The sequence below is a fragment of the Ceratotherium simum genome, chromosome 17 (assembly GCF_057802395.1).
Source record: "Ceratotherium simum simum isolate JZ-2026a chromosome 17, ASM5780239v1, whole genome shotgun sequence".
NCBI lineage: Eukaryota > Metazoa > Chordata > Mammalia > Perissodactyla > Rhinocerotidae > Ceratotherium > Ceratotherium simum.
Genome location: NC_141916.1, coordinates 46040076 through 46054241, shown reverse-complemented (window position 1 = coordinate 46054241; position 14166 = coordinate 46040076). Strand labels below are relative to the sequence as shown.

Genomic DNA, 14166 nt, shown 5'->3' with positions numbered 1-14166 from the left:
ATCCAGTTTAAGACTGACCCGTAAGAGTGGGACGCCATCTCATCAACTGAAGGCATTAGCTCTGTTGCAAAGACCCGTTTGTGCTGTGGAGCAAGCTTCTCAAAAGCCCTTGTAGGGACCAGGCCCAATCCCTCCAGAGGACTGCCAAACACATGGTGCAGAGCCTGCAGTGGGGTGAGGTGACCGCCACAGGGGCCAGCAGTGGAGCACACAAAGTAAAGTTCATTGTCACTTCCCCTGCTGCCCTCGGGTGCTGTAGAAGGGAGGTGGCACTGCAGTGAGAACACAGACAAAAGCAGAGGCCCATATACATGCTTAAGCCCAAGGGTAAGCGTGACCTTTGGTAGCCTACAGCCCTAAACTCATGCTGTGTCTCACACGATGGTCGCCCAAACTCATCATGTTACCAACATACTGTGAACTCAATCACGCCAAAACTATACTCTGAAAGCCAGCAGAAAGGTTCTGCTCACCGGGACCAGCCCATAGGCTTGAGTCCCAGGGCTTCTCATGGCGTCTTGTTGAACACATGTGTAGGTGTGGGTAGAGGGGAAGAGCTCCTCAGAAAGGGAGATCCTATCTGAGCTTGGTTCCACCTGGACACCTCAGCCATGCTGGCTGGTCTGGGGCACTGAAAGAATATTTAGAAAATTTCTAGAAAGGTGCTTCCTAAATCAGATCCACTTCGGACACAGGCCAGGGTGCCCCAGTACTTTTAGCCTGGCTGGTCTCAGGGTGTTGGAGGGGGATTTAGGAAATTTCAAGGAAGGCACTTCAAAGATGGAACCTCACTCGCCTGGGCTTAAAGGTGGTACTGAGGTTATCAGTGCCTGGTATACCTTTGACTTTCTCAGGACATTTCATGTTAGCACATCTTCAGGTGAAATAATTTCCCCAACAGTGAAGGAAATTCCTATTCTGTTTTTTAAAACAAGTTTTAAAAATACTAAGCCATTTAAGCTACCTTAAATCCTTTCTAGATTCAGATGGGGGTTTCTATATTAATTTGTTTCCTTGACACAATCACCTCTATTTTTATGGAGTCAGCTGGGGCTCTGGTGAACTCAGAGCATGAGGCTGGCTGAGATAAGTCTGGGTGTGCTGGGTGAGGCTTTAGTAATAGTGATGAATGTACCGTGAAGGATTACTATTGTTCCTTCCATTCTCCCGCGCTGGAGCAGAATTTGGGGAGTGCCCTTCTGACCATTCTTATTAGGTAATTATCCCTCAGGGATTCTGGCTAGGACAACAGGAGCACACAAAAGGTCATGATGTGCTAGTAATTCAGCAGTTATTTTTGACATTTTGTTTTCTTCTTGAAGATGGATATCAATCTTCCATCTGTACATTGATTGACCATCTACAAAACATTATATGGGTTGAGTCACCTGGATTATTCTATCAGCCTTCTAAATGTTCTGTCAGCAGCCTCTCTTGTCCTCCTCTTCTCATAGACCAGATAATTCTAAAATGTAAATCTATTAATGTTACTACCACTTGTCACTTTAATAGTTTGCGTTGCCCTTCATTTCCTCTCTCTGGCCTTCTCCACATTTTCTCTTTGCCTGCAGGCCCTTACACGTGCTGTTTGTCCCACGTGGAACATTCCACAACCCCATTTTCCCCATTAGTCTGGCTAATTTATACTTGTCTTTTGTGCCTCAAATTAAATTTTACTTTCTCTTAAAAGTTATCTCAACATCCCCAAACTAGTCTTTCCTATTATTACACAAATCACACTTTATCATTGCTTTTTTATTTGTCTCTACTTTTTCCCAGAATGCAAATTTTGTTAGAATAGAGATTGTATCTGTCCTGTTCTCCATTGTAAATAGTTTGCTTAGCACAATTAACGGAAAATTGTTGCTGAATAAATAAATTACATAACGTTTACAGCTTTATGAAGTAAGCATTATATTAGCCTCATTTTACAGATAAGAAAACTGAGGCTCACCAAAGCAAAATAGTTGGACTTCATATGTTGAAGAAACGTTTAGCAGCTGTCAAAGATCTACCATTTTCCTTTTTGGAAACCGCAAAAAAAATGTCATTGTGTCTAGAAGCTTTGGGATTTTTCATGACATGTCACCTCTACGGTTGGCAGGAGGGTCATGATGTATTGTAAAAGTATGGATAAGTGCATATGAGATCTTCAGAGTTATTGGTATCTTTAGAGTGATGGTGTCTGTACCATCCCAGTTATCTTTATCTTTAACTTTAACATGTGTCTCCACCAAGGTATGAATGTTTCATGACTTGATCTGTCTGGTTTTTTTTTTTGTGAGGAAGATCAGCCCTGAGCTAACAACCATGCCAATCCTCCTCTTTTTGCTGAGGAAGATTGGCCCTGGGCTAACATCTGTGCCTATCTTCCTCTACTTTATATGGGATGCCGCCACAGCACGGCCTGACAAGCGGTGTCTCGTGCGCACCCGGGATCCTAACAGGACCACTAGCAGCAGAGCGCGCGCACTTAACCACTATGCCACAGGGCCGGCCCCTTGATCTATCTGTTCTGACTCAGCAATTCTTAATATCCTGGTCCATACCATAAAGAGCCTCCAGGTCCTGTCCCCTTCAATACAAAACTAACACCACACTCCTAATCCACTCAATCTACTATGGCACTCCTCCACCAAAGAAAAACAAACAAGCCACCCAGCTTTGTTCTGGGATCAACGGCGCACATGGTATGAGGTTCATGGCAAAGCTTAGTTCCATATCTACTGTATCAACCCAATGTGGCTGATCCCTTAATCAAACAATTCTTTGTAATATAAATAAGATTCTACATGCTCTTCATGTTTGCTGTTGAGAACAAAGCTCTCCAGTTAGAGAAAATACAAACCACAGTGCACCACTGGTTCCTATAAAAACACCTTGTGGGGGCCTGCCAGGTGGCATAGTGGTTAAGTTCATGTACTCTGCTTCAGCGGCCTGGGGTTCAGAGATTTGGATCCCGGGCACAGGCCTACGCACCACTCATCAAGCCACGCTGTGGCAGGCATCCCACATATAAACTAGGGGAAGATGGGCACGGACATTAGCCTAGGGTCCATCTTCCTCAGCAAAAAGAGGATTGGCAACAGATGTTAGCTCACGGCTAACCTTCCTCGCCAAAATAAAAAACAAACACACACCTTGGGGGTAACAAAAGTCTTTTGTTTTCTCTCAGTTTAATTGTTCTAAAAATCTCTATTATGTATGTATCTATCTATTCTGGAAGGATATATATGCAAATGTTAACAGGGTCATAAGTTTCATAGGAATCCCTCCATATCCTTCCCCATCTCTACCTTATCAAGACTGTTAAGACTATGAAAGAACATCATTCTCCAGAGATTTCAAAGCAGTGAATGTAACATCTGAATATTGCATTTTATTGCAAATAAGAGCAAAAATTCGAATATTTGATGGTTCTCAGTTTCTTGCCATCCTTAAATATCAGTCTAAAGCAACACAAAAGAATCAAAGCACAGTCTAACTTGGAGAGAGGAGTCCCCAGTCCCCGTCAATACTAAAACAACTAAGCAAACTATGACAAAGATGAAATCAACGTGGTCTCAAAGGAAGGATCAGGTCACAAGGACAGAAAAATATCGAGTTACACCCCTGGTCAGAATTCCTGATAGGGTGGTGCTAATATTATCAGAAGCAATAATACCAGAAGAGGCAATAATACTTTGACAAAGGTAGATATGACAGGTGGTTGGCATAACCACCCCGTAAGTTACAAATATGTAATTAAAGGTCAAAAGTGTCCACATTGCATCTATATTGGACTTTTAGATGTTTGGTAAGAATTTTCCCCTTGAGATTGCAAATCTGCAATTAAAAGGGCAATTCCAGGTAGCAGACATGCTTTGCTGGGTTCACACAGTGGGTTTTGTTTTTTAAATCCATACTTCTATCTTGAGAACTTGAAGATTTGGAAACACTGATCTCACATTGCAGGGTGACAACCGTCAGTGGGAGCTGGGCAGTTGGCCCCCTTTCAATAGGTCATGTGTTTGAGACAATTGTTTCCACTTCTATTTTCTTATACCAGCCCCCCTTTCTTCATTTACATCATCCGCCTATCTCCTTTAGGCATAGGAGTTTGCAAGCCCTGCTCTACAGAGACTGTCCTTTCCATCCATCTCTACCTGTTCAAATTCTAGTCATCATTCATGGTTCATATCAAATGTCAACCTCTCTTCTCTTCCTCCAACAATCAGATGTGAGTTCTCCCTCTTTTGAATGCTTATGACATTTCTTACACTTCTTTTGTAGCATACACAGGATCCAGTAATACTATTATTATTATCTGTATTGTACTTACCTTGTTAGTGTAACATTCATTCATTCATTCACCCATTCATTCACCAAAAATTTAAGTACTAGGTGCCACACACTAGGTTAAGTACTGTGGATATTGCCACGAATAAGAGAAACAGAGACAGGCCCTCAAGGAGATACTGAGAGCAGGATCTGTCTCGCTCATCTTTGCTTCCACCACAGAGCCTAGGAAATTGCCTTGTACTTAATAAATGCCCAGTTGGCATTTGTTGAAGTGAGGTTTTGGCAACTCTATTAACTTAGTTTATACCATTCTATCAAATAAAAGCATTGGAGCTATATTTCTTCAAAAAGAATTCTGAAAAGTAATTTTCATTAACATATACCAGCCACGAAATATTTCTTCTCCCATTCCAGTTACTATGAATCATCAAGGTTTTATCCTGAAATGGTACTCAGAGTACTCAGATGTCCCTCTAAATTTAGTTACCTGGGTAACTGCTGAAAGAGAGGCGACTACTGATGGTGTCTTTATCTATGATATTGAAGTCCCAGTGTTTATATATCCTGAGCATGGCTGCATACGTGTACCAGCTTGAGTGAGCAAAAAAGATGTTCTCAAATCCAGGAAGAACCTATAGCCAGAATCATAGTGAATTACACAGAGATACATAGATAACTGACTACAAGGGTAGGAAGCGTACAGGGATTGTGTTGTCAGGTGTTTATTGCTTTATCACCAGAAAATATGACCAATAAGTCCAACATCAACCTTTAATGTGTACAAAACAGACACTGTCCTAGCATCCAAAATGGAAGACTCTGGAAGGTGGGAGTGGCAGGCACATATAGCATGGGAGGAATGGTGGAAGAAACGGAGGTAACATCATGTACTTTCAGTTCCCTCCATCAGTTGCTTCCAGTTCTTAATTTCTATAATAGAGGAACACATGAGCTGATGTACAGCCATAGCCAGGGGTAACGAGATGTTGCCGTACTCAGGTGATATATCAAGGAAGTCTGTGTGGACCAGAACAAGGAAAAAGAGAGAGGCTGCCACATGTGTCTCACCTTAATAAGAGCAGAGCAATGTCCCATATCCCATCTCTTAAAAACTTTCAGGTTGTACTTCTGTGTGGGAGAAAGTGAGGGAATCAAATCCAACAGATCTCCAATAGCATTCAGGAACTGAATCTGGAATAAGGTTATGGGCTGGGAAAAGACAAAGACTGCTTTTAACATTGATTTTTGACAGTCAGATATCATTTTCTATTTTTCCTCTTGTTAGGGATCTATTAAATTATTCCTTTATGGGGTCCGGCCCGGTGGCATAGCAGTTAAGTTCACGTGGTCCACTTCAGTGGCCTGGGGTTCGTGGGTTCAGATCCCAGCCACGGACCTACGCACCACTTATGAAGTCATGATGTGGCGGCATCCCACATATAAAGTAGAGGAAGATGGGCATGGATGTTAGCCCAGGACCAATCTTCCTCAGCAAAAAGAGGAGGATTGGCAACAGATGTTAGCTCAGGGCTAATCTTCCTCACCAAAAAAAAATTATTCCTGGGGCCGGCCCTGTGGCTTAGCGGTTAAGTGCATGCGCTCCACTACTAGGGGCCCGGGCTCAGATCCTGGGAGTACACCAATGCACCGCTTGTCCAGCCATGCTGAGGCGGCGTCCCACATACAGCAACTAGAAGAATGTGCAACTATGACATACAGCTATCTAGTGGGGCTTTGGGGAGAAAAAGGGAAAAAAAAAAAAGGAGGAGGATTGGCAATAGAGGTTAGCTCAGGGCCAGTCTTCCTCAGCAGAAAGAGGAGCATTGGCATGGATGTTAGCTCAGGGCTGATCTTCCTCACAAAAAAAAAAAAAAATTATTCCTTTATGAAGGGTCCCTAATGTAACAGATACATTAGATTTTATTGTAGCTTATAAAATAATTTTTATTACTTTATAGTTAAGAGATATTTTAGTATGTTTCGATATCCACAGATTTGGGGAATGGCTCCTAAAGAGTAAAACAAACAGACCATTCTGTTTGCATTCCTCTATAGCAGATTTTCTCAATCTCTGCACTAGTGATATTTTGGGCCTAATAATTCTTTCTTGTCGGGGGCTGTTCATTGTAGGATGTTTAGCAGCATCCCTGGCCTCTACTCACTAGATATCAGTAGCACCTCCCAGTTTTGACAACCAAAAATGTGTCCAGGCATTGCTAAATATCCTCTGGAGGGAAATCACCCCTAATTGAGAATCACTGCTTTAGGGCAAAAGCATTCAACTAAGATGCTTTAGATTTTGATTGCGTGTTTAACTAACTAACTAACTTGACAGCATTAACCCTGAAGCAATGATCAGACTTGAACATGAACTTTGTGCTAACTAGAGAGCACTGCTCCAGCAAGATTCAGTCCACCAGAGTAGCCCGGGGGTGGGCGTCTACAACCAAACTGGTTTTTAGGCAGACGTGGCGGGAGGACAAACACAAAAGCCATTGTAACCAAAACACAAAAACAAAAACAAAAGGCTCAACCTGATTATTTATTTATATAAGTATTCTCTTTGTTTTGGTTTTTGAAAAAGTAATACATTCATTATTCAAGATTTTTAAAATTATAAGAAGATCTATAGTGGAAATTCTCCTCCTACTCCCATTCTCCACTGGCTCAAGTCCCATCCTGTCTTCAGTTTACTACTTCTACTGGTTTCCTGTGTCCATCTATAGACTTTTCTGAATGTCTTTACACGCAAATGTTAGTGTATTATATGCACTACTCCTCACCTTGTTTTTTTCTGTCAATATCTTTAACTCAATATCTTGGGGATCTTTCCATGTTGGATGTAAAAATCTTCTTCATTCTTTTAAACAGTATTCCAATGAATGGATACACTGTAATTATTTTTAACCAGTATTTTATTGATGGACTTTCAGTGGTTTCTAGTCTTTTGCTACTATAAACAATGTGAAAATAATCAATCTTGGACACATCATTTTGTATGTGTGTGAGTCTATGCATAGGATAGATTCCCAGAACTGATTTTGATTTTACTAGATATTGCCAAATTGTCTCCATAGGGCTTGTTTCAATTATACTCTTACAGCTTCAATAACGTATTAAACATTTCGTTTATTTCCAATTTGATAGGTGAAAAACAGTATTTCGTAGCTTATTGGCATTTCTTTTGTTATGAGTGAGGCTGAGCATATGTTTAAAAACCACTGGATTTGTTTTTTTGTGAACTGTTCATATGCTTGATCTATTTTTCTACTTGGTTATTCTGTTTCTCATTGATTTTTAGGAGTTCGTTAAGTATTAGGGAAATTAGTTAATTGTCTCTGATATGAATTGCAAATTTTTTTGCCTTTATTTTTAAAATTAAGAATGATACCATACATATCAAAGAATAAAGATGTAAATGTGTAATTTAAGGAAAAATAACAAAAATAAACACCTGTGTAACCACCTCACAGCTTGAGAAACAGAACATTAGTTTTGCCTTAGAAGTCTCCAGTCGCACGTCCCTCCTTCCCTACCAGTAGTAACCACTCTGCTAAATTTTCTGTTGCTCATTACCTGCTTTTCTATTATTTTATCATCTATGCATGAATCCCTAAACAATATATTTTTAAAAAATTTCCCTGCTTTTGAATTTGTACAAATAGAATCATATTGTGTTCATTATTTTGCTCAATATTATTTTTTGACATTAATCAATGTCGATGGTGTGGAAATAGTTCATTCATTTTCATTGCTATATGATATTCCATTACACAAATGTATATATAGTATCACAATATGCTTATGATGAACATTTGGGATGTTTCTAGTTCACAGCAAAACAACGGTACTGTTTTATGTACATGGAACCCACATACAAGAGTGTCTTTAACCTCTGAGTGGATTTACTAGGTTATAGAATATGCATTATCTTCAAATGTTTCAAGTAATGCCCAATCCTTTTCCAAAGTGGTTGTAGTAATTTACTCACTCCAGCAGAGGTTGAGATTTCCCAATTCTGGTGCATAATAGGATCTCACAGAGGTTTTAATATGCATTTCTTTAAAATAGAGCATTTCTTCACATGTTTTGGGCCATTTGTGTTTCCTCTTCTGTGAAATTCCTGTTGATGTTTTTTGCCCTTCCCCGTTTTTCTATTGGGTATTTTCTTTTTTTAAATTTTTTTGTTGATGTTCTTTATGTATTTTAGATACGAATCCTTTGTTAGTTAAATGTATTGCAAATATTTTCTCTGGGTTTGCAGCTTAGCTTTTCACTCTCTAGTGTCTTCTGATAAAAAGAAATTCATTTTAATTAGCTGAATTTATCTATCTTTTTCTTCATGGCCAGTGCTTTTGTGTTTTGTTTAAGATATTATTGCCTAGCCTAAGAAATATTCTCTGTGGGAAGGCTCAGCGCTAGTGGGTCAAGACTATTGTCATTACTTCTAGGCCTTTTCAGGGGACAAAGCAAGGAAATACGTATTTTTTTAAGGAAGCTAAAAGAAATGATTTTCTACCTATATAACAATTTTAAAAATTACAGAGTCTTTACTTCATTGATTTTTCTTATGTTAAAAATCTTGATATCCAACATATTTACTTATTTGCTTATCTTACTACATCTATTTATTAAACTCTATCAAATTTCAAAATAAAAATACCAATATTATTACTAAAGTAAGATTACTGAATAGAGCTAAAAGTTGTTTTGTTTTTGTTTTGTTTTTGTGGGGAAGATAAGCCCTGAGCTAACATCCGTTGCCAATCCTCCTCTTTTTCCTGAGGAAGATTGTCCCTGGGCTAACATCCGTGCCCATCTTCCTCTACTTTATATGTGGGATGCCTACCACAGCATGGCTTGATAAGCAGCACGTAGGCCCGCACCTGGGATCTGAAACTGCGAACACCAGCCGCTGAAGCAGAGGACATGAACTTAACCACTGTGCCACCGGCCGGCCCCCTGTTTTTATCTTTTTGATGGTTCTTCTTGTCCTCAGGATCTACCCCACTTAAGGATCTATAGCAATAACTGTATTTTTAAGGTCAGTTGAAATAAGTGGTCTCTGTATGGTTATGTCGTGAACTTAATATACAGTTAGATATATTTGTGTCAATTTGTTTTCAGATTTTAGGAATTGTTTTCCTTATATGTAATTAAACTGTATTTTATAATTATGAACAGTATATTCATGGTTCCAAAGTCAAATGTATAAAGCAAGTTACATTCAGAGAAATGTAGCTTTCATCCCTGTCTCCTCCATCCTTCACTCTCTTTTCCTCCTTTTTTTTTTTTTTTTTGGTGAGGAAGATTAGCCCTGAGCTAACATCTGTTGCCAACCCTCCTCTTTTTGCTGAGGAAGATTGGCCCTGGGCTAACATCCATGCCCATCTTCCTCCACTTTATATGTGGGGCACCTGCCATAGCATGGCTTTATGAGTAGTGCATAGGTCCATGCCCAGGATCTGAACCTGTGAACCCCAGGCTGCTGAAGCTGAGCATGCGAACTTAACCACTATGCCACTGGGCTGGCCCCTATTCCTTTTTTATAGGTAATCATTTTTTGTTTTGTTTGGGGTTTATTCTTTCATTGTTGTTTCTTCTTGGAAAGATAAGCAAATCTCTCTTTCTCTCTCATCTATCATCTATCATCTTATTTCCATTTCTTATGTAAAAGGTAGCAAATGATACACACTGGTCTTTACTTTACTTTTTTACACTTAATAACAGATCCTGAAGGTCACTCCGTAACAGTATATGGAGATCTGCCTCATTCCTGTTTACTGCTACATCATTTATGCAGCAAGTCTTCCATGTATTTGGCTGTTTTCAGTCTTGGGCTACTACAAATTATCCACAATGAATAGGCTTACACATATGCCATATTGTACTTTTGCCAGTGAATCTTTGTCATAAACCTAGAAGTGGGATTACTGGATCAAAGGGTAAATGAGTATGTGATTTGAATACCGAGTGCCAAATTTCCTGTCTGTAGCAGATATACCGTTTTGCATTCCCACCAATATTTTAGGAAAGTGCCTTTTTTCCCCATAGTCCTGCCAACAGAGTATGCTTTCACATTTTTGCCAAATTGATAAGTGAGAAAGTATTCCTCAGTATGGTTTTAATTTATGTTTCCAACCTTATGAGCAAGGCTGAGCTCATAGGACGAAGAATTTTTCGCATCACTTTTCTATGAACTGTCTTTTTGTACATTTTGTCTAGTGTATGTCTATATATATGTCTAGTGTGTGTGTGTGTAATATATATATATTACTCCCAGGAAACAAAATCTCCATTATTTTTGGAAGTATATTAAATGGTACTTTTGAGTCTTCAATGATTCAGTAAAGCTTTCCAAACAAATTACGATGTGTGCACACGTAGGTGTGTGCTGTGGAGGATGGGAAGCTTAGAACTTGTACACTTAGACTTAACAATCATATTATCTAAAACACTAGCTTTATTAGGTTAGTTAAACAGCCAGTACATCCATACCAGGTCTTTAACCACTCCAGAGCACAATATTATGAAAGAGATTGAGAAAACACAGAAACAAGTTGGTTTATTTGTGTGTTAAGCTTGAATTTTGTGTCAGACAGTGAATCAGGTACTAGCAATATGATAGACAAGACAGTGCCTGTGTGCAAGGAATTTATACTCTAGTCCTAGTCCTTGATCTGCTTCTAAACTGGAATGTTATTTTAAAGACAATTTTCAATATTCCTGCCTTACCATGAAAATTCTGAGTAGCTTCTTGAAAATCTTACCTTTGTCCCTTCTAATTCAGCCCTCCTTACTGCTCCTACATACAGCCCATTCATTTGCGCCATAACATAGGCTACATGTCTCCAAAACGGGTCATCCTTGTGATCTTTGATCATTTTCTGGATCCATTGATCTTGCTTCCTGAAAGAGAAATTAGATTTGTACTAGATGATTCCATGATTGCTCATCCAAAGCTAAATTAAACCCAGGTGTTTAGAGATTATATATTCAGATACTTATGCTAGCATAATTTAAATTCTGGATCTTGTAATGTTCCAGTCACTTTGAAAGGATATCAGGGCAAATCCTAAATGATTTTTAATTTCTCCCTAGGACTATGTCTCTTCCCTTATAGCTCCCTCCATGATCTACCTAGAACTGAAACACAGGTGTAATATTTACCCACCTGTGATACTGAGACCTAAGAAAGTCAAGGATAGACCACCCAAATGCATTTCAAATAAAATCATGTCTCACTAAATCAGTAAGGATAAATTGATCAACTTTATTTTTGTACGTCAGAAGTGGTAAAGTTAAACAACAGGAAAAAATAAAAACTCCTAAAGACAGGGTAGTTTGTATATGTTTATATTTCTCTCAAATCATTTTCATAGTTTATGGTTCATTCTATTTCAGTTGTTACTAACAACTAACTCAACAGCTCTGTCCTAGCATGCTTAGCAAAAAGTCTTGTTTTTTATAGTTCTTTCATTTTGTCTCTCCTTTTAGTTTTCTGCACTTCAGAGGGGATGATGACATCACTTTGTATACTGAAAGCTATTTCTGATTTGTCAGGCTCCCTCTAGATCAATTTTAGAATACGATGTCATTGCTTCATGGGATTTAGCCCACTGGTTTTTAACTGATGCTCTGTAGGACGTTAGCATTCGATGAAGAGGTTCGTTAGCATATGATTCAGAGGGCCAAACCATGAGCCCCTCTGTCCCCAAATCCATCTTGTAGGGTCTGTCATCTCACAAATATAAAACAGATTTTCTGAATATGGAGAATGATTAGTCTTCAGAAAACTTTATTAAAATGGGAATATTATCAGAGGATGTTAGAATTATGATTTTAGACATTAGCTAACACCCCAGCTAGGATTAGTCACCAGGCCCATGAAAAGGAAATACCTTAAAGAGTGTGGAGGAGAGATGTCTGCAAGGAGAGGGGCCCTCAAGCGGAAGTGATCCAGGTGGTTAACTCTGCCGGCCTTACACTGATGGTGTCTTCCTCCAGTTGTGTTAGCAATTAATAATGTGATATTTAACCTGACCTCTGAGAGAGCCCAAATTAGGGGACATGTTGTCTGCAACCAGTTTTCATACCATTACCAAAAAGTGCTATACCTTACAACTGGAACAAACTCCAGACTCCTGTCTAAGAGATAGAAAAGAAACTGGCAAAGCAAAAATTGCTATTTGAAATGATAGATTTAGGCCCTGCAGCCTCAATAACAATGAGAAAAGGAAAGCTATTATACATACACTATAAAATCTTGCACTTTATTCACGATGGAAGTTTTCTTAATCAGCTGTGGGTAGAGGTTTGTGAAGTGGTCCTGAATTTGTCTGAAATGATAGATGAAAATTATTACATTTCTATTTTTCTTCTTGGATTTCTCCATCCAAGTAAATTACTCAAACTTTTGGCTAACTAGGACATCCCCTATTGCAAACATTCCCTACTATCTTTTTTATAAATCAAATGCACAATTTAAAGTTGGGAAATATTTCCAACTTACAGAAAAGCATAGAATATAACAAACACCCAAGTATCCATGACCCAACTTTATTAAATCACTATATTTTGCCATATTTGCTGTTTTAATTTCCCAAGATTATTGGCTATTTAGGATTCTTTATCTTAAAACTTACTTTAAAAAAATTAAACATGTCTCATATGCTATACCATAAACATTTTTTATTGAGATATAGTTGACATATAAAACTGTGTAAGTTTAAGGTGTACAGTGTTGATTTGATACATTTATATATCGCAGTATGATTACCACCACAGCATTAGCTAACACCTCCATCACATCACATAATTATCATTTCTTTTTTGTGGTGAGAACAATTAAGATCTAGTCTCTTAGAAACTTTGAAGTTTATAATACAGTGTTGTTGACTGTAATCACTATGCTGTGCATTAGTTCTTCAGAACTTATTTGGAAGTTTGTATCCTTAAAAAACATCTCCCCAATTAAATATTTTTTAATTAACAAAAATAATCCATTTACATTTAATGTGATTTTAATATACTGGGATTTATTTCTACAATCTTTTCTATTTTCCATTTACCATCCCTTTCTTTGTGCCTCTTTTATGTTTTCCTTGTTTAGATAACACTTTCATTACCTTTCTTTTTACTTCTGCTGTTTTAGAAGCTATAAAACTTATTTCTGTTCCATTAGTGTTCATCATTAAAATTTTTAAAAACATTCATAACTATGCATTTTCTTATCAACTCTAAATAAATTTTATATTTCTCTCCTCCTCCAAACATGATGCATATTTTAGCAAGCTTTAACTGCCCATTGACATCACCCACCATGTTGTTGTTCAAACATTTAGTTTAACTTTTTTAATTAAAAAGTTATTTCTATTTTAAAATTTTTTATTTTTTAACTATTAAAATCAAATTTTATTAACTTCTTTGTTTCTTGTGTTAATTATTGCTCATTATGTCCCAAACTTTCCCTCCTACTATTATTGTTAACGTATATCCTATAATAGTGTGCATGGTAAAACATTTTAATTTATATATCCAAAAATATTCTTATTTTGCCCTTGCTCTTGGATGATTTAAGTTGCTATAAAATTCTAGTTAGTTATTTTCCCTTGGTGCTTTTAAGATATTATCCACACATCTTCTCGCTCTATTGTTGCTGATGAGAAATATGCTGTCATTCTAGCTGAGATTCCCTTTAGTAAATGTCTTTTCTTTCTGATAGTTTTAAGAATATTCTCTTATCCTCAGTTTTCTGTAGTTTCACCCACTATGTGGTAGCAATTTAATAGGCTCTATCTTCCAACTAAGGATCTTGTCTTTTTCAATTTTGATAAATTCTCAACTATTACCCTGACAACAATTGCTTATCTGCAATTCCTTTTA

The 14166-nt window shown here is 37.9% G+C and overlaps 1 protein-coding gene across 1 annotated transcript in view; it reads right to left on the bottom strand.

The window, feature by feature from the left end:
* Positions 1–14166, bottom strand: part of PLBD1 (phospholipase B domain containing 1) — a 55755-nt gene that overhangs the window by 21606 nt on the left and 19983 nt on the right. Inside the window, exons 3-6 of the mRNA XM_087442716.1 lie at positions 12537–12620; positions 11052–11190; positions 5350–5490; positions 4769–4913 (exon numbers count right to left, since the gene is read on the bottom strand). Coding sequence (XP_087298842.1) covers positions 4769–4913; positions 5350–5490; positions 11052–11190; positions 12537–12620 — 509 coding nt within the window. The remainder of the gene's footprint in view (positions 1–4768; positions 4914–5349; positions 5491–11051; positions 11191–12536; positions 12621–14166) is intronic.